The 25,889-nt window shown below is 40.6% G+C and overlaps 1 protein-coding gene across 3 annotated transcripts in view; it reads right to left on the reverse strand.

Annotated features, from left to right (window-relative positions):
* Window positions 1-1,518: 1,518 nt before the first annotated feature.
* Window positions 1,519-25,889, reverse strand: part of LOC308496921 (protein associated with UVRAG as autophagy enhancer-like) — a 34,845-nt gene continuing 10,474 nt past the window's right edge. For 2 of the 3 annotated variants that reach the window (XM_081046729.1, XM_081046728.1), the window contains 13 exons: window positions 23,951-24,564; window positions 21,000-21,082; window positions 20,269-20,479; window positions 18,087-18,185; window positions 17,578-17,638; window positions 16,901-17,033; window positions 15,638-15,783; window positions 14,551-14,615; window positions 8,709-8,947; window positions 7,706-7,767; window positions 3,969-4,122; window positions 3,263-3,353; window positions 1,519-2,040 (listed from right to left, as the gene is read on the reverse strand). In XM_081046729.1, coding sequence (XP_080902855.1) covers window positions 1,931-2,040; window positions 3,263-3,353; window positions 3,969-4,122; window positions 7,706-7,767; window positions 8,709-8,947; window positions 14,551-14,615; window positions 15,638-15,783; window positions 16,901-17,033; window positions 17,578-17,638; window positions 18,087-18,185; window positions 20,269-20,479; window positions 21,000-21,082; window positions 23,951-24,470 — 1,974 coding nt within the window. In that variant the 5' untranslated portion in view covers window positions 24,471-24,564 and the 3' untranslated portion in view covers window positions 1,519-1,930. The remainder of the gene's footprint in view (window positions 2,041-3,262; window positions 3,354-3,968; window positions 4,123-7,705; window positions 7,768-8,708; window positions 8,948-14,550; window positions 14,616-15,637; window positions 15,784-16,900; window positions 17,034-17,577; window positions 17,639-18,086; window positions 18,186-20,268; window positions 20,480-20,999; window positions 21,083-23,950; window positions 24,565-25,889) is intronic. The other variant, XM_081046730.1, reaches the window with a different exon arrangement.

Consider the following 25,889-nt stretch of genomic DNA (forward strand, 5'->3'; position numbering starts at 1 on the left):
CACAGGGTGTTGCCTGTGGGCTGAGGGCACTTCTCTGTTCTAACAGGCACCTTGCTGGGAGGGTGGGGAAAAAACCAAGTCTCAGCCAAATAACCAGAGGGGTTATTTAAATTGCCTCATTCTTCCTCAAAATAAAAAAAACAAAAGCATCATTTCCTGGCAGCTGCTGTGCACTCTTCCTCAACATCAAAAATGTGTCATGCACACACTCACCAGTGCCTTACAAACACAGCACCTGAACCTGAGACCTTCAAGCAAAGCAACTTCCTCAAGTCAACACAAGGCCCCATAGCAGAGCATTCAGCCCAATGCCGCTGACTTAGGTTACAGCAGCATTCACAGGTTAAAGGTGGTTTTGCTTATATCATCTCAAGAAGATACCACAGATGCTCATATTATCTCAAAAAGATACCACAGAAGTAGGGGTAGGAATATGGGCTTTGGAGGCATGCAGACTCAAATGCAATCCCAGCTCTACCATGTACCACTCATGGGGACCTAGGTGAGTTCTCTTCTCTAAGCCTCAGTTTCCTTACCTGTACAATGGACATATTGACATCAACCTCAGAGCTGTTATATGGAATGTCAACATACCACTTTGACCCTGGATTTCTAAAAGGGAACGAAAGCTATGGGTAAATAATGGGTAAGAATAAAACATTGTTTTAATTTTGATTTTACTTATCCCATGTGACTACATTTCTATTTGAAAGAGACATGGCTTAAATAACAAATGGCACACACCTTTGTCAGAGACATTGCGATGGAAAAACAATGACAGGATGAGAAGACACTCATTTCTTTCATGTGCTCAATATTATCCAACTGAATTACACACACACACACACGGGACTGGATGGGGTTAGGGGACAACCTGTACCACTGTACTGCCAGCCTATGCTGTTTGAGAAGTTCGTTCAGAGTAGGTTTAGTTAGGGCATGTGAATCCTGGGGGATATGACACCCATACTCCAGACTGAACATGTGCCAGGGAGGAACTGACCCCCAGAGCCCTTTCTCAAGTACGAGAAAGTATATATGAGGTAGAGAATAAAATAGGCTCATATGTTTGTAGAAAGCATCTAAGAAATATTAGGAAAAAGGAATTCATAAAGGTTTAGTGATTCATCTCAACTTGCTAATTGATGTCTATGATTTTAATGTTATTACTAGAATCACGTTGTTATGAACAGTATTTTCTCACAGGCTATTTAAGTCTTCAAATACTTTATGTTCAATTTTACACTTACAAGGCAAAATCCTAAAGGGCCAGGATGAGGTTCTACTGAGGGTGTGGAATAGACATGACAAAACAGGTTTGATGGGCGCCATCTAGAGGCAACTGCTTGGAATGGCACCTCCACACAAGGCTAAGCAGCTCAAACTCAGCTTGAATAATGTACTTCGAAAGTAACGCATATTCTCTATACAAATCCTGGAATAAGTAAAATCTATAAGACTGATACAATTACAAAATGGCATTTAAGATGAAAATAAAAGCTGAGCAAAGAGATTTTTCGTTGCATTTTTATTCAACAAAAGTACCAATCTGTTTCACAGAACAACCTTTACAGGAAGAGGAACTGGGCAATTCACCTTATCAGTTACAATTCATAAAAAAATAGGTTCCAACATCAGTTAAACACAACTATTCAAATACAATGTAAGTATCAAAACAAAACTCTTTAAAAAAACAGTAGCAGCAAAAACACCGAACATTTGTAAACAGTCACCAATTACAACAACCCTATGCTTAATAACAAAGAATCTGCATTCTTTTAAAATATTAAATACATAATAAAGACAATATTGGCCATTTTCCTTCTTAATATACAGTAGTCGATATCGAAAACAATGGTATCAATAACAGACACAAATCGGTGTTGTCATAAAGCGTGCTGAACAGTCTTTTTCACAGTACTTAGGGGCATCAGGTCTCTGCGGAGGGCAAACTTGCCAAACGTCTCCTAGCTGTGATCCTTGCACACCGGGGGCACTCGGCAGACTGGAAACACTGCTTGTGAAAGCAAGCTCTGCAAGCTGCAAGGAGGACAGCCATTAGTAAAGGACGTATCTTGTTTTCTCACATACATACAGACCACTTATCCCCATCCTGAGGAGAAAGCGGGTGTGAGACCAGAAACCACAGTCTTCCAGAAAATCAGGCAGTTTGATACTCAGAGGGTTTATAAAGTCTCCAATAGGTCATGAACATGAGGCTCACAGAGCCTGATGAGTGGTTGCCGCAGTGCCCCTGAGATCTGCCCAAGGGCCATTCCCCCAGCTGCTGAGAGTATTGGTGGTCGATGGGTCAGGAGGCCATGTCCCTTTTCTGGAAATGGCCCTAACTGGAGAAAGCTGCCTCACTCAAGGTCATGTCCCCCTACTGGCACCAGACTGCATCAGGTGATTGGTTAATGAGGGGTTTAAAGACTTGGCTGGCCCCTTGTCCACCGTTTGGGGCAATGCTAAAGCTGTTCTGGCTCCAGAGCTCCCTGTGAGATGTGCTGAGCCTTCACTGCAACCAAACCACAGTTCCAACTCTCCTTCTGCCAGATCCTGCTGTCTTCACACCCCATGGGTGTTGAGCCTAAAGACATGCCCCAAGGAACTTTCTGCATGCAAATCCTGCCTCAGAGTTTCTCTGCTGTGGAACCCACCCTGTAACACTGCTTAATGAGTTAGGGGAGGCAACACTTTAGTGGTCTAAGAGGAGGGCCCACTCACACCCAGAGTGAAGGCAGAATTCATTAGGAGATCTCTCCCATGAAACAGTTCAGAGAGCACAGGATTTCCTCGGACACTAATAAAGCAGAGCTAGATAGTACATGTTTTAGGCCCTGGAGGCCATATGGTCTCCATAACAACTACTCAACTCTGCCATTGTGTTGCAAAGAAGCCAGAGACAACACTTCAGCCTTGGGCACGATTATCAGTACACTTCCAATTATAAAACCCCGACGATACAGCTAGCCCTGGTGTAGAAGAATTGGGGCACAGGCAAAACAGGGACTACCTCCTCCCTCCAAACCCAGTACCAGCAGACATCACCCTTTATCCCTGCCCTACGCAAATACTCCTTGCTGTGTGCCCAAAACTTTATTAGCTCTAATCCAACAAATAAGCACACATCAGTGTCATTATAACTTAAAGAAATGCTATTAAGCTTAAGTTAATTTTGTGCTTAAATTATTAAATTTATGTTAACTTTGCACTTAACTTATTAAGCTATTAACTTTACATTATTAATTTATTAAGATACCTGAACATCTTCTACACGTTGCAGTTTGAAATGGGAAAATGACAGCCGTACTCCGGCAAAATTCACAAATGAATCCCTTTCCTTGACACAGCTGTAAGAGGAGGAGTCAAAAAGTTAAAATCCTCATTGGTAATGTTTCTTTTGATGGAGAATCTGAGTCACCACTTTTACAGAACTTTGTAAGAATCAATTTTTAAAAGTCTATGATGCCAGCCTCTAGAAGGAACAGAATGTTATATTCTGCTGCAGTAAATGGATCAGAACAATAAATGTGTATTCGTTTTACATGGAGAAATGTCATATCAAGGTGGACTGAGGCATGACAAGAAGACAATGACTTTAAACATGTATTCTTAAATGAGCTAATTTTGTTTCTGATAACTGCACTACAATTCTTCAGTCCCTAGAGACAAAGAGCTCCTGTTCCACGTGGATCCTAAGCCCACGTGGCTGTATTAGGGAAGATGGGGGTGCAGGGAGGCCCCGAGCAGGGCTGGGCACCCCGACTGAGACACATGGCCCAGGCTTGCATCTCAGCCCTGCTACTTAACAGCTGTGAACCTCATTTTTCCCATTTGGAAATAGTATTGTCAGCACTTCCCTCAGGGTCTGTGAGGGTTAAATGATGTAAATTGCAGAGCACCCAAAACAGGCCCTGATGCACAAAGGAGAGCTCAGGGACACACCTACCCCCTGCGAACCTCACCTCACAGCAGGCCACATGCTCCAGGGAAGCTTTCAGAACATCCTTAAGCGAAGACACCAGCAGCCCTTTCTTAACCCTGACCAGGTCCTCCAGGGAGAACAGGTAGAGCTCATCTGTCAAGTGTCTGGGCATCTGCTCAAACTCCTTTAATGTGCTGCCAGAGAGGAAACAAAGGATTCAAGGACCCACCCACACAGAGGCTGAGGTGGGGAGGGGGGCCGGCAGGCAGTTGTTTTCTCCTGGCACCCACACTTACTTTCATTAACTCATTAAAAAAAAAAATAGTCCCGAGAACAAGTTAACCTTACTCATGGCTTTACATTTTGCAAGTTCTCTTGGAAGCCAAGAAGTTAAAATTCCATAAATGCTGATTTCAAAAAACTGAATGATCAGAGAAATGTGTCCCTTGCAGCCTGCCCCGGCACACACCAAACAAAAGAAAATGGAGGATTATTTCAAATCTTAAAACCTTGTACTGAGATAAAACTCACTAATTTACTAATTTGATAAGTGCTAAATTGCGAGGCCGTCACGGACAGTTGTCCCAGCCGGGAGAACTACTGTTCCTGAGCAGGCCTATGGCTTCCAAATCCATGACCCTAGCACCCAGCTTAAGACTCAGCTATCCAACTGCGGGCTGGTCACAGGCAGTTGGATGTCCCAAGGGCTTTCAAAACTGAACGTAACTGTCTCCAAACCCTCCCGATCCCCTGCTGAACTCCCTAAATCAGTCAGTGGCTAACTACACACACCACATTCCCAAGCCAGCAACTGTCTACACCGGACTGCCATTCTAGTCATGTCAAACCACGTGTAATTTCCCATCTAGCCTGGGGAGCTGGCTCACATTGTGTTTCCTCTCCAATCTCAGGCATTTTCTCTGGAAGGCTTGCCTGATCCCTTCCCTGCCCCATCCCTTAAGAACAAAATGCTGCCTCCTCTGCACCCTCAGGGCTCCCTGCACATGTACCTAACACACAGTCCAGGGATGAGCTGTTGCGCTGACTTTCTCCCTGGATATAAATGAGTCCTGTTGATTTTTTTTAATCTGAAGCACAGAATGGATATTCAAGAAATTTTTGTAATGGTAAGAACTGTGGGTATTGTTACATGTTATAGACAAGAAAACTGAGGGTCTAAAAGGTAATTAACACATCACACGAATGCCATAAGGTAGAGCTCGAGGCCAAATAACTACACAAGACATGCTCCTCTCCAAAAAATTTAATTCAAAACTCATATATCACCATTAAGTAAAGATCAGAAACTGAAAGAAGCTTTAAAATGAAACAACATTTTTTTAAAGCTGTGATCCTATTATAACAATCTTAACTTCTTCGAATAACCTCTTTTTCCACTTAAAATTTTCTATCTCGGTCAAAGAATTCTTTTATTGTCATGCCTTCCAGAAACCCCCCTTCTTGAAGTTTATCCTAAAAACATACCTATGGATGTGGGCAGAGATTCACCTAAAACCTAGTTTTGTTTTTTTAATTAAAAAAATGTTTAATTACAGTTGACATTCGATTATCACCTTAGCTTCAGGTATACAGTATGGTGGTTAGACATTTATATAACTTATGAAGTGATCCTGCTGATAAGTCTGGTACCTCCCTAATACCATACATAGTTATTACAATATTATTGACTATATTCCCTATGCTGTCCTTTATATCCCTGTGTCTATTCTGTAACTCCCAATTTGTACTTCTTACTTCTGTCATCTTTTTACCCAGCACCCCCCACCCCAGGTCCCTCCCACCTGGCAACCATCAGTTTGTTCTCCGCATCTATGAATTTGTTTCTGTTTTGTTTATTTTGTTTTATAAGATTCCACATATGAGTAAAATCATATGGTATTTGTCTTTCTCTGACTTATATCACAATATGGAAATTCCTGAAAAAATTAAAAATAGAACTACCATACGATCCACGTATGGTTAATTATCTGAAAAAAATCCGAAACACTAATTCAAAAGGATATATATATATACGCCTATGTTCACTGCAGCATTATTTACAACAGACAAGATCTGGAAGCAACCTAGATGTCCATTGATAGATGACTGGATAAAGAAGAAATGGTGCATACACAGGATGCCAAAAAAACATATACAGACTTTAAGAAAGGAAAAAAAATACTATTAGAATTGTAATAATATATACTGATAACAAAAGATGAATACAAGTCACATTTGACTTCCGCAATTACAAGAGGTGCTCAAAGTGAGGTTACAGTCAGCGTCCAGATATTTCTGATTACTGCGAACTACTGTTTGAGCAATGTTGACCATCTCTGGAAATGTGTATACATTTTGTTGGCACCCTCTGTATATACAATGGAATTTTACTTGGCCATAAAAAAGAATGAAACCTTACCATTTGTGACAACATGGATGGACCTAGACAGTATTGTGCTGGGTAAAACCTAGTTTTTTAAATAACAAAAGATATTAAAAATATATCTTAAGATCTATTAAATATTAAAAATCTATTAGGTTAAATATATAAAGATATTAAAATCTATTTAAATATTAAGATATTTAAAATCTATTAGGTTAAAAAAATCTATTGGTAATAGGATTATACTTAAATTACCACATCATAGTCTAGAATACTATATAGCCAATAAAAATTCGACATGCCTCTCTATTAGGAGGTTTTGCAAAGCCATTGGTACACCCGTGCTCACAGCAACACTATTTATAATAGCTAAAATGTGCAAGCAACCCCCGCCTCCAGATGGATGATGAGAAACAAAATGTGTCATATACATATGATGGCATATCGTTCAGCCTTAAGAAGGAAGGACATTCTGGCACATGCTACAACTTGGACAAAGCTTGAGGACATTATGCTAAGTGAAATAAGCCAGTCACAAAAGGACAAACACTGTATGATTCCCTTATATAAGGTACTTAGTCAAATTCATAGAGACAGAAATAGAATGGTGATTGCCAGGACCTGGGGGGAAGGGGACTGGGGAGTTATTGTTTAACGGACACAGAGTTTCAGTTTTATATAATGAAAAAAGTTCTGTGGGTGGACGGTGGTGATGGTTGTACAACGTGATTGTACTTAACCCACTGAACCGTATACTTGAAAATGGTTAAGATGGTAAATTTTATGTTATGTTTATTTTACCACAATTTAAAATAATAATAATTATAATTATAATAATTAATAATAAGAAGCAACTGGCTAGCGCTGTTTCATCCTTGTACTGACCCATTTTTCTTATCAAAGTAAATTTACTACTAGTGGGTTAGAAGGTCTGGCAACTTTAAAGGGAGGGTCTGTATTCCCAAGGAAAGAAACAAGGTAATTATAGTTGGTCCTCTGTATCTGCGGGTTGCGTTTCACATCCAAGGATTCAACCATACACTGATCAAAAATATTTGAAAAAAACATCCCAGAAAATTCCAAAAGCAAAACTGGAATTTGCCACGTGCCATGCACTGTGCTGAATCCATACGAATGAAGCGATGTGTAGGCAGACCCTGCTGTAGCCTATATGCAAATATAGGTTATATGCAAACACGATGCTATTTTGTATAAAGGACTTGAGCATTTAGGTATCCATGGGGGTCCTGGAAGCAATCCCACAAGTTACCGAGGGACAACTGTACTGTGCTAAGAGGCGATGTGCGTTGGAGGAGCTGGACCACAAGGCACAGCGTGGAGGTTATCAGTCTTCCCAACTCCCATATCCAGACTGTCCCAACCAACAGTACTACCTTTCAGCAAACCTGCAGGTCTTCAACAGCTTCTTGATATGAAATAGCTGCTCCTGAATTTCCTATGTGGGAAAGCAAACACGGGGAGATTTAAACGTGATACATGACACTGCACGTGTATATGTTAATTAAATGTTATTTCCAACCTTGAAATACTACAACTCTATAAAACTAGTCATTGAAGTCCATAGCAGGGGTTCATAACTGAGTCCAGAGATCCAGAGAGGGTTCAGGAGGGACCAGGTTTTGTGGACCCTAAAGCTTATACAACACTGGGAACTTTCTTTAAGAAAAACATACAACTCTGTATAAAAGAAGGAGATCCTGTCATTTGCAACAACATGGATGAACCAGGCGGGCATTATGCTAAATGAGATAAGCCAGACTAAGAAAAAAACTACATAGTCTCTCTTATAGGTGGAAGCCAAACAAAGTCAAATACATAGAAGCAGAAAGTTGAATACTAATTCGTAGGAGTGGGAAAGTGAGGGTAACTATGTCAAAGGGTACATAGTTACAGTAACGTAGCTTGAATAAGTCTAGAGATCTAATGTACAGCAAGATGACTGTAGTTAACAATACTGTATTGAATACTGGAACTACGTTAAGAATAGATTTCAGGTGCTCTTACCACACACACACACACACACACACACACACACAAACACACACAATTACCATATGTGAGGAGATGGATATGTTAATTGAGTAGTAATCATTTCATTATGTATATCAAATCATGTACACTTAAACATGTACAACTTTCATTTAAAACCTTATAAACAATATTCAAAAGCTATGTATAAATGCAAAACTATGCATAAATATAAAACTTGGCATGGAGCGTCACAAGAGCCAGTGCAGGCGAGCAGCCCTGAAGCCTAAACTCCATCCACTAGACAGTAAATCCACCCCTCACAGGGTCTGTCTGGATGTGCATTTGCCACCACAGGACCCTTTTAGCCACTGGACTGGATTCCCCCCGGAAAGGACAGCTGCTCACCCTCACTCTGCCCAGCTCCTTGGCCTTCGCATACAGACTATAGTTGACATTCAGCAAATTGAAAATGGGCTGGTGCCATATGCTGTCCAGTAACCGTTTGGAGAAATTGCTGACGTAGTACTTCCTGAAGTCCCACATGGTTAGGATCCGTGCAGGGATACAGGACTCCGAGTGTGAGTGGCAGCAGTGACAGAAATACTTGCCCAGGTATTCGCAGTACCGGAGCCGCCTCACAAACTCTGCGGAACACACAGGAGATGAGTACCAATCAGCTGACGCTGAAAACCTACCCTGACTGGTCCCACCTCCAATTCCACCAAAGGATCAAGGCTCAGATGGCTGTTTACATGCTGCAAAAGTCACACTCAACCTCATAGCACCTGGGAAAGCTCTGATAGCAACGGGAGGCCTTCTATCATCGTCATTCACGAGCTTTGCTTTTGTGGAACAGATGTCGGAAAAACAGAACCTTCCCAAATGCTGCTGGATTTAGAAGTTGGGCACTATAAACTTGTTAGTGTTGTGGAAAGAGCATGAGATTTACGGTCTGGACGTTGGGTGGGATTCCAGAGCCGAACTTTCACTGGCTGGAAGGCTAAAGGCAAGTCGGGATCTCTTCCGGCTAACTGTCCCGGGCCACAGAACTGGATTACAGGATATCATGCATAGGAAAAGTGCTCCGTAAATTATAAAGCATTATATATACACTATTAGAAAGAAGCACCCAAAAGAATTCCTGGATACATCAGTGAGAAATAAAATACAAAAATATACAAAGGATGAGAATAGGCAATACACGGAATGAAAAAATACAGGTAACCAGTAAGATGTGAAAAACACTCCATCTCAGTAACAAAGACGTGCATATTAAACGAGTGAAATACTTGGTTTTGCCTCAGATTGTCACAGTTAGAGGACCCAGAGCTGGTGAGGCACAGAGGGGGCACCCATTCAGTCACAGGAGTGACCTCTGAGGAGGACACTCCCGTGGTACACTTCAGCTCTTAACCGTGCAGTGTGAATCCCAGTGCTGCGGCATCAGACAGACATGCTAACATGCACACGTGGAGATACAGAAAGGTGTTCGTTACAGCACATGTATAACGAAGAAGAGGGGGCAATCGAAATATCCGTTGAAGAAGTATGGTGCACTCCACAGTGAAATGCCAGATAGCCTATGAAACACATGAAGAACATGGGCAGTGGGCATACAGTAACAGGTATGTATCATGTGATCTTGATTTTGTTTTTTAAAAATACATACACAGTTCAAAAGGATCCCCCACCCAAAAGTCAACTGCAAGGAGGGTGGGGGAAAGGAATTTTGCTCTTTGCACTTTTTAATTCGCTAAAATGAACATGCATTGCTTTTGGAAATATCTCCGATAAAATAGATTGACAAGCAAAATGTATAGAGACCAATGCAACAAATACCTGGGTACACATCACCCAGGTTAAGGAAGACAACAGCAATTCAGTTAAGTGTGCTAGGGTCTATTTAAGAGGAGCCGAGGCCCATATTTATCACTCACCATTTGGTGCATGTTATTAGGTTGGTGCAAAAGTAATTGCGGTTTAAAAATAATGGCAAAACCCACAATTACTTTTGCACCAACCTAACAGTGGGCACATTGTGAGGATTAAATGAGATAACAATGGCAAAGCAGCTACCACAGTACCCAACACACTATAGATTCTCAACAGTTTCCCTATAACAACTTTACAATTAACAAGGTCTGAGTGACCATACGAGCAAACCTTTATGAACACTAAGTCTGTGTCATGTACCAGGTGAATGTCTTACATACACCGTATCACTCTGTGCTCGAACCTCTACCGGGTCAGGACTACTACTTCCTCTATTGCACTGAAGAAAGCACAAGGCAGGGAGGTTAAGCCACATGCCAGAGACACACAGTCAGCAGTCAAGCAGAATTCCAACCCAAGTCTGGACTGGGGAAGCTCCAGGTTTCAGCCATTGTATTCCACTGAGCAGGAAGGCCAGGAGCTAATGCCTTTGCATTTGCACAAATTATCTCAAACCCAGGACACACTCAGAGTTGCTTTGTAAATACAAAGAAACACAGGTGATTCTTATTATCTGAGTGTAGTGAACAGTTCTACAAAGTAGCCACGAACACTGAATTAGTGAATACTGAACATTGCTCCTGGGGCAGAGTGGGAGGAGGGGGGTTCCTGTGAGTCTCCCAGAACAACATTGTCATCAACTGATCAATACAGAACCTTGTTTTATGTGTGTTTTCTGTTTAAATACACAGTATTCAACATACTGTTGATTCTTATCCCGGAATTCCGGGCCAGCAGCACTCTAACTCATGTCTAAGGGAAGCTTATCTAAGGCGCACTTTTTCTCTGGAAGATACGTCTCAGCCTTCTCACGCTGAGGAACCCTGGACAGCACATTAGCACTGTGCTTAGAGGCATTTCAAACAGCTAAATCACCGAAAGAAAGCTCAAAAATATTTTATGTTTTTAAAGGCACGAAACAGACCGTGAAAAACCCTGTTTACTGTATGAGCTAAAACAAGGCAGAGCACTGCTCTGCTCAGCTTCAGCTGGGAACGTGTGCGTCCAGCAACGCAAATTTCAGGTGACTCAAATTTTTCAGTGTTTTGTGCCTATCTGTGAATGACTGAAAACACAATGAGTTGGATTTTGGAGTTACAAATAAGTTTTAGGGAGCACGTGAATTCGCTAATATGGAATTTGTGAATAATGAGGGTTAACCATAAGTACATATGAGTTTGTACATACGAGTACACTATTATTAAACTCTGAATTAATTATGTGACATCTCTGTAGGGTTGACAAATTATCTGTTAAGAACTTATTAAGTACCTAGTAATTATGTCTGGGTTCTCAAATTTGAAACTTTGAAAAGTCTATTGTATTGCATCTATTTTCCACACTGGATGAAGTTTTCTGGTGCGCAGATAACGAGTATGACTTTGCCTATGATAGGGCCTTGATACATTTTATATTAAATGGGCAAAAGAGGAGCTATACCCTGGCCTCTGAACTCTATGTTTCTGATCAAACTTAGCAATATGAAGAAAAACAGAAAGGGCCTATAAATTTTCCGGATATAATTCATCTTTAACATCTAAAATCCTAACATTCTAATATCCAGTCACTCATTCATCAAGGAATGTATACTAAGCATTCCATTATCAATACAGAATAAATTATGTCTATCTCTTTTGGTTAAAACAGAACAAAAAACCCAGACCAGTGGTTTTTAACCAGGAGTGATTTTTTTCACCCCAAGGGACATTTGGAAATGTCTAGAGACTTTTTGGGTTGTCAGAATGCGGAGCTGCTAGTGGCATCTAGTAATGCTGCTAAATATTCTACAGTGCACAGGACAGCACCCCACAACAAAATTAATAAGACCGAGGCTAAGAAACCCTGCTCTGAACCACAACTGTTCTCATTTAGGAAAAGTCAGTATCATAGGAAAAAAATAGGAGGCAGCAATTTTAAAACAATGCTGACGAATAGAACTTTCTGTGAGGATGGAAATGCTCTGTATCTGTGCTGTCCAATAAATACAGTAGCTGCTAGCCACATGTGGCTACTGAGCACTTGAAATGTAGCTAGTGTCACTGAAGAACCGGATTTTTAATTTCAGTTAATTTAAATTTAATTTTAAGTAGTCACAGGGGACAGCGACTACCATATTGGAGAGTGCAGTTCTAGAATATAGCTGACTAAAGAATAACCAAATGAAATAGATGAAACTTTGTTGGAACCTGGATGGAAAAATTAGCTATAAATGGCATCTTAAGGGCAACAAATGAACATGGACTAGTATTAGACAATATTAGAGAACTGCTATTTTCTTTGGTGTGATAACTGTTCATAATCCTTATCGTTAGGATCTGCTGAAGTCTGAAGGGTAAAATGTCATATTGTCTACTGCTCACTTTTCAAATGTTTCTATATGTGTGAGAACGGAGAATACAAAGGGGACATGAAAACTAAATTCAATGTGGAATTCTGGATTGGACCCAGGAACAAACAGAGAATAAAATTCAGAAAAGTCTGTAGTTAGTTGACAGGATTGTACCAATGCTAATTTCTCAGTTTTAATAATTATACTATCATTATTATGTTAACATTAGGGGAAGCTAGGTGAATTGAAGGATACACAGGATGTATGTACTATTTTTGCAACTCTTCTGTAAATCTAAAATTATCTCAAAATGAAGTTTAAAAAAATTATCCTAAGAGTGTCTACTATCTTTGCAACTCTTTTGTAAGTCTAAAATAGTCTCAAAATAAAAAGTTAAAAAAGCATTACCCTAAGAACTATAAGAATTTCATAGGAAAAGTCCAAAATTGTTTACATGGTTGATAATACCTCCACAATCTATGCTCTGCTTATCTCTGCAGCATGTTTTCTTCTCTCATGCTGACTCTCCAGTCACACAGCATGTCTTTGCAATAGCCTCTGGCCCTTTGGACAGGATGACTCCCTCCACCCCACCCCCACACTCTTTTGGGGATAATCACTTATAAAATTTCTCACTCCCAGCCCAAGCTCCATCAAGTTCCCTTGCTGTAAATCCCATAGCACTCTTAACTTTCTCTGCATTCATCTTCATTGTTATTTACTTGGCTGATGACTGTGTCTTCCTGTAAGCAAGCTCCATGAAGGAAGGACCGTGATTGCATCAACAATGGAGACTCACATCTCCGTATTGGTATAAACTCAGGGAGTACTTGAAAAGTTAGTGGAATCGTAGTCATGTGTTCATAGTTTCTAACTTGCACGTTCAATATTTACTGAGGCACCAGAATACAGTGGTTCACCAAATAGACTAGCTGGGAAGATGAGTTATTTATTTGATGTGTGGCAGGCATTGTCATTCAACATGGAAGAAGAAGCCCAGATGGATTTCTTCTTTCTATTTTGATTTCTTGAGGTAGAGGTCCTCAAAGTCTCTTTCCTTCCAAGATGCCTATCAAAGGCCAAGGGAACCCTTTCCAGCAAAGCTCGTCTTCCTGGCTTTCCACAGGTCAGTCTTATGGACACCCTCAGAGCAGAGCAAGTGATTCCCAGTCTCAAGTGTTAACTTGTATTCCTGACTGGGGGAAGCCTGATTTCCTAGGCCTCAACTGGCCCAGGAATGATCCGCTCAAGGCCAATTCCTCAAACCCTCTCTGAGGAGTTTGGAAAGGTCCTTGGTAAACCATTTGATCATTCAATGAATTTATCTTCTGAGGACCAACTGTGCGCCAGGTAACCTTGTAGAAGCAGGGGATAAAGCAATGAATAAAACAGACAACACGTCTTAGAGGCAGACAGACAATAATAAGAAAACTCAGTCAAATCTAAAAAGGTATTTGATAGATAAGTCCTAGAATAAAATAACAAGAAGGAACGGTAATATAACGCATACATTTGTATGTTGGTGGCAAGGTGGACATTTCCAATAGGGCACCCAGGAAAAATCTTGTAACTTTTGAGGGAAGATGTGAAGGAAGTAAGGGAACCAGCCTTGGGGATGTCATTCCAGAGAGAGAAAACCACGAAAGCAAATCCAAGTCAGGAATGAGCCTTCCACCTTCAAGGACCAGTAGGGAGGCCACGTGGCTGGAGCTGAATGCCCAATGGGGAGGGAACTAGAAAAGTCTGAGAGGCCAGTCACATAGTGTTGTAAGTCACGACGGCCTCTTCATGAAAGAGAGGGCAACATTACAAAGCTCTTACACTAACTTCTCACCAAAGGCATCTCACACATCAATGCATTGCCCAATTCCATTATTCTCTGCCCTGTTATCACATAATAAACAGGGAGTCCATTTCTTTACTTACTAGGTTCTATTGGAGTTCCACAGCCAGCACAGAAAAAATTCTGGGCTGCCACCACGAGATCCCTCCTGAGTACAGAAAACAGTAACAGTTAAATTTCAGAAAAAAAACAAAACAAAAAACAATGGAGCATTTTTCACTGATTAGAAAGTGGGACACCATGATACTTTCCTTGGCTTGGGGACTTTTTTTGTTTTTTTCATGTGGGAAAGAAATAGAATAACTCAATAGAGTTTTCTAGTTGAAATCCCTGGGTGTTTTAAAGGCCCCTGCTACCACCAAAGCAGAAGTCAGAACCACAAAGAACACTTCCACCAGGGGTCTGCAGAGACTTGTCACGGCACATGCAGGATCCTCTTTCCGGAGAGGATAGACACAGGTACACAGGAAGAACGTTTGCATAGCCATGAAACAAAGAGGTCATGCACTTGGGAAGTTCACTAACAGATCCAAGGAAATAAGAGACAATGTGAGATCAAACTATACAACATTTCTGGTGAGAGACAGTCCAATGAAGTGTTCTCTATTGAACTGTGGGTGCCACAATTTCACTCGTGATTTAGAAATACTGAGAAAGTTGCGAAATTTTGTTATAGTTTAGGGTCAGCGACAATGGTCATGGTAAAAATATGCAGAACCCTACCCATGTGCCTTTTAACTACAAGAGCTCTCCCCAGGATTAAATTTCCTTTAAAAAACTGTATTCATTGATTTTTATTCCACATTGCACTGGAAAATAGAGTGGTCTAGTCTTTTTAAATTATTGTATATGATTTTTCAGGTTCAATATGAGCTCCTTAAAAAAATCCCCTTTAAGCCTATTTAATTTTAGTTGCTATGTCATGTTCATAATTAGGACACTTAGATAAATTCTCAACTTGTCAGAACGTACAGAGAGCCCCCCAAAAGCCCATGATAAACAGGGTGCCGAGAAAGCTAACTCAGAAAAATATGCCCAACTTTCCTTTTCCTAAAACAAATTTTCCTTTGTCCCTCAGCGTTCCTTCACCTTTTTCCACAAAGCGTCAGGTGGGAACCACCACAACCTGTTCTAACTGGATTGGAGGCCCAAGCAGCAACCCAGACATACTTGAGCGGTGGGTGGACATCAACTATGACTTGAAATCTCGGGGGTGTCCAGTCTTTGGTCCCTCTGAGCCTCGACTTAAATTTAATTTTCTTTACAACGTCCACACTGGATTCAAAGTCTTGCTGGATACACTCTTCATTTACAACCTGCATGACACGGGAGGGGACTTAGGGATAACTTAAACATGCATATTCCAGGAACGGATATTAAAAAGGCATTCACAGATGTGTTTCTATCATTACAATTTACCATGAAAAATTAAAACTGCTTTCAATCGAACTGAAGGACATGGCAGGCAAGAGCCTTTCATGGGATCTAAAGCCATTCGCGGAAACATTGCTTTAAACAGCACCCAGATGGGATCATTTTTCTTAGTTTCTTAGTTTTTTGAGTTATTTGTTTCCAGACTTCAAAAATTATGGTAAGTAGGTCACTGTGACCTGGAATGCTTTCATGCACAGCAGAGCCTTCCACCTCTTAGTCAACGGGCTGACAGATGCTGTCAATCAGAACTCCTGTAGTTGTCATACTTACCCAGAAATAGCTCTTTTAAGCCCATTCCCCTCTTTGGCTTCCCTCAGAACCCTTAAGCTTTCCTATTAGAATTTAAAATCCAAACTCCTCAAATTAGTATTCTACATCCTGCACAACTGGGCCACTATCATTCCAGCCTTATTTTCCAGGAAGATCAATGACCACCCACCCCCCAACCACACACAGATACACACAAACACATGTTATGCAACCATACCAAACCACTTTGCTCAATAAACACCCCAACACACCTCCATGTTACTTTTGCTTCAGCTGCCCTTTGCTTCCCTGCATTTCCAGAGTGCTATTTGCATACCCCTATTTTAGCCTTTGCCACAAAGTTTTCTGCCCCCCGGCACCAGGGGCTGCATGCTGTCAGAGGGAAGAGTATTCTACAGGGAACCAGCCCAGACTTTCAAATTAGGCAGCCTGAGGCCTGACTCCTGTTCCACTGGCTGGCCCTGCTGAGGGTCTGCAACTAACACTTTAAAACAAAAATAACAACAGCGTCTACCTAATAGGATCTTTATGAGGACTAAAATGTGAATTGCTGAGCACAGTCCCTGGTGCCTAATAAACACTCAGTAAATATCAGATTTATCCTTCCTCTTTGTCCTTCCCCAACACCCAGCAACCATACAAGAAAACGCATACATGTCTGAAGTGAACAGCAGGCAAAATGAGAATTTAGGAAATTTCAATGCAAGGTCAACTTATTTTTATACTTACTATTGAGCCAGCTGCACTCAGGGAACCTGCTAGGTGATAATTAACTTGTGACAACATCCAACACTTCCGGAATACTCGGTATAATTCTTTGGCTATTAGCTCAGCAGAATTGAAGTTTGGCTCATAAGTGACACTGAAATGTAAGAGATGCATAAAATTAAAAAGTATATTCATGAGGAGTATGTTAAGGGTCTTCTTCAGGTTTTCAACTGTCCTTCCCTCTCCCAGAAAGGCATAGGAGACGTCATATAAGACCAGGCACCAATGGTTATCCTACTTAACACAATTCCTCCATGCTTAACTGAACAGCGCTTATTTATTGAGGGTGCCATGAATGGGTGATATGGTGAAAAGAGCACTGGATTTACAGTTGGAAGACCTGAGTTCAGGTCCTACCTGTGTTATTTGACAGCATTGTGTCAGTTTCTACATCTATAAAATGGGTTTTAAAAAAAACACCACCCAGCTTATCCAGGAAGATTAAATAAGAATGTATACAAAAGTCTTTTAAACACTATAAAAATACTATAGAAACTTGAGTGGTTATTATTTTATTTCTACATAATAATCCATGTCATTGGAACTGGCTGAAAATGGCCTGAGGTGTCAGAGGCCTGGAGCGTCTCAGAAGTGATGACCCAGGGGTCTATGAGAAAGCGGATATGGAAGAGAGATACCTCTTAGAGGAGCTGCAGGAACATCCACAGGTTTCTGTGATATTGTTAAACTCTCCAAGTTCTGTGGGAAAAGAGTAGTGAAGTCTTTTAGTCTGTTTCATTTAGTTATTTTATGAAAACAGAAAAATAGCTCCCTGCATTTCAGAAAGAACCAGTTTTCCGTATCTCCACACTTCAAGCTCTTTTAGGTTTCTATTATGAGATTTCAGCTAATGACCAAAGATGGGATTTCAAAATATACTCATCTGAAATTTCACCAAAATATAATTGACAGGCCAAACAGACATCAGACCATGATTATCTGCTTTTGCATTCAATTCTACAAGTGAGATGGGGAGATTCACTACCAAGACTGTCTTATTTTTTCATATCAGTGATATAATCTGATTTTGGGAGAAGTTTCTCTAAATGCCACAATATTGCGGTATTGCGTGTGATCCCTATCAGTATGTGGGGGAGAGCCGAGGGCACAGGCATCTAGTCACAGCTGATGAATTCCCAAACCTTACCTACAATAACAAATTCATCAAGGTCACATTTGCACTCTTTCACCACATCACAGTAAGCAGGTGTTTTAACCACTGGGCTGACCTGTAATACAGCACAACCTAGAGAGAGACAGGAAAGGGTTTCACCAACAAGAAGAAAAAAGTACACAACCTGAAATACCCAGCTGTATAGAAATTGGGAATCAAAAGGGCTGAGGTTACTTTAAAAGAATTTGGAACTTCTGTTTCAAGAATTACAAAACTGCAAGGAGCTATTTTTCTGTTGTTCCTGCATTCACTATGAACAAGTGAAATAGATTGATGAGTATGAGAGGGTTCATAAGAGTAATCTGCCTACTTTTACCTATGTGTGAAAATTTCTATAATACAAAATTTTCAAAAATGAAAGGAGAAAACAACAATCTCAGCTTCACAGTGAGGCCAAGAGTATATGTAACATAAATACTGTACTGCATTGAATAGCGCCCCACCACCTGCTCCCCAAAACCATGTCTACGCAGATACTGGGAACGTGACCTTGTTTGGAAATAGGGTATTTGCAGATATAGTCAAGATGAGGTCATACTGGATTAGGGTGAGCCCTAAATCCAATGACTGATGTCATAAAAAGAGGGAAATAGACAGAAGGCCACGTGAAGACGGAGGCAGAGACTGGAGTGAATGTGTCTACAAGCCAAGGCTCACCAAGGATTGCAGGCAACCACTAGAAGCTGGGAGAGAGGCCTGGAGCAGATTCCCCCTGACAGCCTCCAGAAAGAATCCACCCTTCCCATCCCACAACTTCATTTCTGACTTCTGCCCTCCACAGCTGTGAGAGAATAGATTTCTATTGTTTTAAGCCACCCAGTTTGTGGCATTTTGTTATAGCAGCCCTCGGAAACTAATATAAATACGAGCATGTTCATACTTTTCTATCTCTAAGACCAGTCTGGCGAATTATCCTAAGAATGTCATTAAAAAGAGAAAAAAATGATGAAAGAGGAACGCTTTGATCATAAAGGAGCTAGCTGCAGTCCATTTAAAATATTAAAATATCGAAAGCTACTTAAATGCCAAATAATAGGGAACTGATTTTGTAAATCACTGTTAACTCAAGATATATACCATCACTGAAAAATGTGAAAGCCATAACATGAAAAACTGAACGTAAAACACTGTTAATATAATCATATTATTGATGCAATTACATTAACCTGAAATACAATTACAATGGAACTGTATTCACTTGAATAAACATAGAAATGAATACAGTTGTTTAGGGAGGTATTCTAGCCCGTAGGTTACAAGAGGTTCTGTGAATGGCTTGGTAGTGGACTGGCTGGCTTAACACCGCACTGTCCCATCCCAGCCAGGTAACCACAGACAATCAACTTCTCAGCTTCGGTTTCCTCATGGATAAAATGCGGGCAATTTCACCTGAGTCCATGTTTCTAACATTCTTGATTACAAGCCACAGTAACATACAATTTACATTGCAACCTAGTATAAACACAAATATATATTTAACTGTGAAAAAAGTTCCAGGAAGCATTGCTCACCCTAAATGAGATACTCACTGATACTTTCTATTCTTTTTTTTTTTTAATGCTCTCATGACCAACCTGAAATCTGAAGAACACTGATCTACCTCATGGAGTAATATCTATCACCATAAATGTCACACGAGTGGTACTTCATAAAAGATAAATATCTTATTTGGATGGTAGAAATATCTTAAAATTTCTTTAAACATTCATTTTTAAAAAAAAAAAAATTTCAGCTAAACATAGTATCCATTCAACCATTCAACAAATATTTACTAAACACCTATTTCAGACAAGGCGTTATGCTGAATGCAAATACAGATAAGACAAATTCTCATCCATCAAAGAATTTAAAATCACATGAGCGTCTGAGATACTGACACACTTGACCACAAGAAAACACAGCTGCATGTTGTGGGCCTGAAGAAGTTCAGAAATCCAAGAAAACAAGCAAACAAACAAACAAACAAACAAAAAGCACATCAGTTTAACCGCTGATAGGAGCATGCTCACCAATCCCAAACCCACCGGGCAGCTATGGTGAGGACAGGTTACTCCAGAACTTTTAGACAAAGGATTCAAAGATGTACTTCTAGACAGAGGAGATAGATGTACGTGGAGACTACAGCATAAAGCCTTCACATATTTACCCCACTTGCCTTCATAGCCACTGTCGGAAGAAGTGGAAGACCCAGACTCTTGCTTTATGTTGGTATAAAAGGTCACTTCAGAGTCAGCTTGATCATTCCCAAGTGACCCACTGGCTTCTTCAGTATTCCAGTTCTCCATGTACTGTTGACTCAGGATGTGACACTTCATTTTCTCTATTGCTGATATCATCAAATCTGCAGCATAAAAGTGGGCATTCTCCTGCAGAAAAGAAAAATGAATATGCTTGTTAAAATACAGGCATAATCAATTTTTTTTCATTAAGGCATATTAGATTTAAAAATCAAGAGGCTGTGGAGTTAATGCATAGAAATATAAATGTTCATTTAACTGAATTATCATAGGTCATTACATGAAGTATAGCCCATATCTTCCAGAGACATACAATTTAGCCCACTGTAATCAACAGACCACCCAATTTAAATTTCTTGTGATCTAAAAACTTAGGTTGGTGGTGACCCAATGGTTGACATCATTTATCAGTCATGGCAGACTTTCTAGATGAGTGCAGACACTGCCTCAGAGCCCTTCTTAGTTTGGGGCTTCTGGGAGCCTCTATCAGTCAAATGCTGAAATGAAACCTATTTGCCATGCCTCATCAGGTGAAATCTCCAGATTTAAATCAGAATAGCACTACCTAAGGGGTTAACAGTCTGTGTGTTTAAAAACAAACAAACAAACAAACAAACAAACAAACAAACCACGAAGAAGATATATTTACCTTTTCTACATCAACAGGGAGCACGAATGTTTCTGGTGAAAAGGAATTCAAAGAACTGCTTCTTCCACTGACTTTAAAAGCACCTGTCAATACAGCATGTTACTAAACATGGAGAAAAATAAATCCAAAGATTATCTAAGAGAACAAAACAATTCTAGGGAGTGGCTTTTAAATACTTTATTTTTTTTTTTAACAATTTAGCGCAATTCTAGAATAAATTAGGATGACCAAAGAAGAATGACTCTGCTGGTGGGAGGACTTGCAGATATTGCCTGAATGGTGATCATTTCTGTGAGAGAGGCTAGTGGAGTAACAAGGAAGACACAGAAAAAACACTGCAATGGAGGAGACCAATGTGGCCAAGATGGAAGAGAAGAAGGTCATGGAAACTTCTTAAAGGAGATAAAGAAGGGAAAGAAGGAACAGTCTAGAAGCAGGGCCATAAGAATTATGGGATCACTTGTCCAACTCAACTGCAATTGACCATAACTTCCTGTTTGCAGAAACAAAGTATCTGAAAAATGTCAGCATCGCTTGTCTAAATGTCTTCCCCCAATCAAAAACAAGAAGAAACTGCAGAGGTTATATTCAGTTGACTCATCCACTCGGCACCCTCCATTACTGGCAGTGAACACCAGCAAAACACAAATGATTTCTGTCATGTGATTTCTTATTTGCATTTAAGGCAAAACATTTCTGAGAGTCCTAAGAGCTGTGTTGTCCCAACCTGCTAAATTAGAATAAAATGCTACAGATGTCTTGATGATTATACAACTGTCAGGATGACAAACAGAGAGACAAGCAAGCAGGATCACTCAAATCTCTTGCCTCATCTTCAAGAATGTTCCACAGAACACTTTGGACTCTTAGTTTCAGAAGCCATCTGGGCTGGGCAAACTTTTCCTGAAAAAGACTACTCGGTAGTAAATATGGTAGGTTCTGAGGTCCATACAGCATCTGTTCCAACTACTCAGGTCTGCCACTGTAGTGAGAAAGCAGCTATAGACAGAACAAAGCTTCATTTGTAAAACCAGGAAGCTGGCTGGATTTCACCCAAAGGTCATAGTTTTTGGACACTGGGTATGGAGGAAAAAGCACAGAGACCTGGACAGTGTGGATTCCAGTTGCAGCTCTCCATGCAGCAGCGGTGCCTCTGCATTAAAATATCCTCATCCCTTAAATAGGGATAACCATTTATTAGAGGAGATTAAAGGAGGTAAAGAAAGTGCTTTGTAAATGTATAGATCATAGACAAATGAAGGAACCGTGGAATTGTTTCTGACTGCCTCCAGAAATGCTTACCTTCCCCACCCTATTATCTAGAAAAGGAAAAATCCTGCTACTGCCACTTGAAATGCAGCAGTCGCAGGGATATCCCATGTCCTAGTGGCAAGTGCCTGTTCTCTCCATTGCTGCCCCACACCCAAGAAAGAACTAGATCATTCGGGATTGCTTTCTTTCTTTTTTTTTAATCCCATGGAATGAATCCCCTTACCAAGTTTAAGAGATACTTCCAAAAGACTGACTTGTTTTTAAAGGCACTAAGATCACTGGGGTCACTGTCTTTGGACAGAGGGGCTGAGGTACCTGTTTTCTATCTGGGAGAAAGACAAAGCTATAGGATAATTTTGAATTGCAGAACCACTTCCTATGCAATGACTCAACAGAAGATTTTGGGCAGGGGTATGCGAGGCCCCTAAAGATCACCTACCATCACGTTTAGCGTCTTGATGGTGGTTTGTGGGGCAGAGGGCTTTCCTTTTTCTTCATGTTCTCCCCACCCTCCCCTGTGGGACAATTTAGTGGGAGATGAATCTCTTAGCAACTACTAAATTTCCAAGTTGCTGAGAACTATCCGGGCAGGTGAGAAAAAAGACAAAAAGAAGGCCTCTAATTAGTGTTTCATTTTGCTCAAATTTGATTATCTCAAAATCGGCTCATTGAAAGACTGCCCCAAATCTGCTATTCTTAAGCAATTAATAATATGTTAAAGATTGTCATCATATTTGACTTTTATTTGTGCTATTGGAAAGTCTCCAATAGCACAAATAAACCCCATATTTTAGGAAAGGAAAAGGACTGGTTCCTGCTAGTGAGAGATAAATAAATACATCTATACGTACACACATATAAACTCACACACACATAGGCAGGCTGGCAACTTTTCAAACTGTTTTGAAGGAAAAAACTTCACTGACTAAATTCATTTGAGTTAGGGTTCTAACAGAAATATAAATTAACTCAAAGTACGAATATAACATAATGAATATGTAAAAATAAAATAAGCATGCTACAGATTTATAACTACAATAGCTAATTTATTGACTCTTACCTGGCATTTTGCATGGGCTGTTTCCTTTTAGGAATTTTGGTATTTTAAGAATAACAATATGCATTAGCATGTAGATAGGGGAGCCCTTGTTTTCATTTAAAACAAGGTATTAAATAGCATTTGGGGAATTGTGGTTACTGTTTTTAAATCTTACTGTTTTCTAGTCACACTCTATCCAGGTATATATAACAGGTGAGGTGAGTTTATCTCCTAGTAAGTACCGGTATGCAACGGGGCCCACTCTGTCTGAAAACACCTTCCACCAACACAGAACTGACAGCACTTCCAGTGTCTCCCTTGTAGACAATGAGCTGGAAGTTCCTGAAGGCACACACCAGCTCAAAGATGGCAGATGGCATTATCAACTACATTGAGCTACGATGACATTTCCCCACAGTCTACGGAGAAAGGAAATACTTCATTTCACCAGCTGTGATGGTCCAGGTAGCTGGGCCAAAGAGACTATTAAATGAGCTAAGGCACAGGCTTCTGGTCCAAGTGGAAAGCCATGACCTTTTTTTCTCCTGAGGAAGGCAGTCAGACAGGCTTTAGACCTTTAGACCCAGACAAAGCAGCTATGTGAACGAACAGGAATGAGGGAAGCCCTGACTAAAGTTACCTTTATCAGTGGAAGCTCTCAGGTGGGAAGGCGTCAAACAAGCACTGTTAGCCTTAGAACGTGGGGAAGCAGTGCACATCCTAGAGCTCGGGAATGGAGACATTCGAGGACAGCGACCCTGGAGCATTGCCCACTCTTGCGTTGAGGTAAAAGGAACGTCACTGCTCTTATTACCTGAGCTGCCCATGGAACCCACAATGGGCTTCGATAATATTGTCCCCATCATGGAGTCCTCAAGAGACGATGGTGAAGGGCCCAAGGGAGAGGCAGCGTGCCCCACAAAGTGGCTGCCATTGTTGCCCATTGTTGGTACCTGAAGAGGCAAATCCTGCAGCTCTTGCTGCACACATTGGGGGTTAATCCAGGCAGCTTTGTGCCTCGTTACCCTGATGTCTGATTGGCAGGGGGGGTGGTCAGAGTCCAGGAGACTGGGCAAACCATCAATGTTGCCACCGTAATTGCTGACCCTTTCCCAGAGGTCCACAGGAGAATCTTGCCGGCCAGAAGACTGTGACACCATCTTCCCAGGCTCAGGGCTGATGTGACTGCCGTTGTATTACTGGATTAGGGCCTTGAATTCACCATGTGGCCAGCTGTGCGGCAGGAGAGCTTATCTGTAGTGAGCAAGAATTATTCAAGATAAATAAGGACTCAATCATATTTTTAACTCCAAATTCCTTTGAAGAGGTAAAAGATGAAAAAAAAAAGTCTGTGTTTTGCCTAAACAGCACAGTAGGTATACTTGGATTTTATATAAATAAATAAATTGGCCATAGCAGCAAATATAGGGGGCATGACATTAGAGTAAGACAGGTTTTTTCAAAACATAAAAATAATTGAAGATTATTTTTATTACAGGATAAAAGGTGTAAGAATACTGCTAATGAAACAATAAAATGTAAAACATCTATGCATTATTCCAATGAAACTAAATGTCAAACCCAAAATGGGAATATCATCTGGGAGTAAAGACGTATTTTCAGTTTCTTGTTTTCATTTAGTTTGCATTTGTAATTCAACAAAGTAGACAATGGCATGTGAGACTGAGGATAATCAATAGCAATAAAAACTTTGTTTCGTGTAACTTACATGAATACTTATTTATATAAGAGCAATATAAATTTATAATTAGCTTTTGATACCTAAAGAACGCAGTATGAATCTAGAATCTATCTTTAAAATTGTCTGCTCACTTTAAGTTCAGTTTTTAGCTTCAGTAAATACAGTAATGATGAAAATGTCAAGAGCTACACAAATGAGAAGTGCTCTCCTCACTGTAATTACAGGCCCAACACGTGTCCTTTTACTGTTCTCCCACTGACCTTCACGTTGTAAACCTCAAAGCAACCATCAACAGCAAAAGCGAGGTCAGCAAAGGGAAGGCCTAGAAACAGAAGCAGTCTGCTTAGGCAAGTTTAGCCTACATGAAGGGTGGAGCACCCAGGTACGGGGTGACTGTGAGTTTGGAGTCAGTTCCAGGGCTTTCAATAGTACCATCATTATGTATGTAGATGCCTCCTACATGAATCTCTATTCCTGACCTCCCCAGGCTAGCATATCTAGACATCTGTCTAGTGGGCATTGTGACCTGATACATCCAAAACAGACACTGATTTCCTCCAAACCTGCTCCTCCCTAATTTTCCTCATCTCAGAGAACATACCATACCCTCCAGTAAGTGAGGCTACAAAATATGAGTCATCTCTGATCCTCTCTTTCCCTCTCTTGAACCCATTAGCAAGTGGATATCTATAGCTACCACTCTAGTCTGAGTCACCATCTTCTCCCACCTAGACCTCCTGCCAACTTCTCCATGGGTCTCTCTGCTTTTACTCTTATCTATTTATAATCAAGAGGTATTCAGAGAGATATTTTATAAACCTAAATCAGTTTCCCCTAATCAACTTCTCCCCCCAGTAGCTTCCCATCAAATCTGGAC

This window comes from Rhinolophus hipposideros (genome assembly GCF_964194185.1).
Source record: "Rhinolophus hipposideros genome assembly, chromosome: 4".
Taxonomy (NCBI): Eukaryota; Metazoa; Chordata; class Mammalia; order Chiroptera; family Rhinolophidae; genus Rhinolophus; species Rhinolophus hipposideros.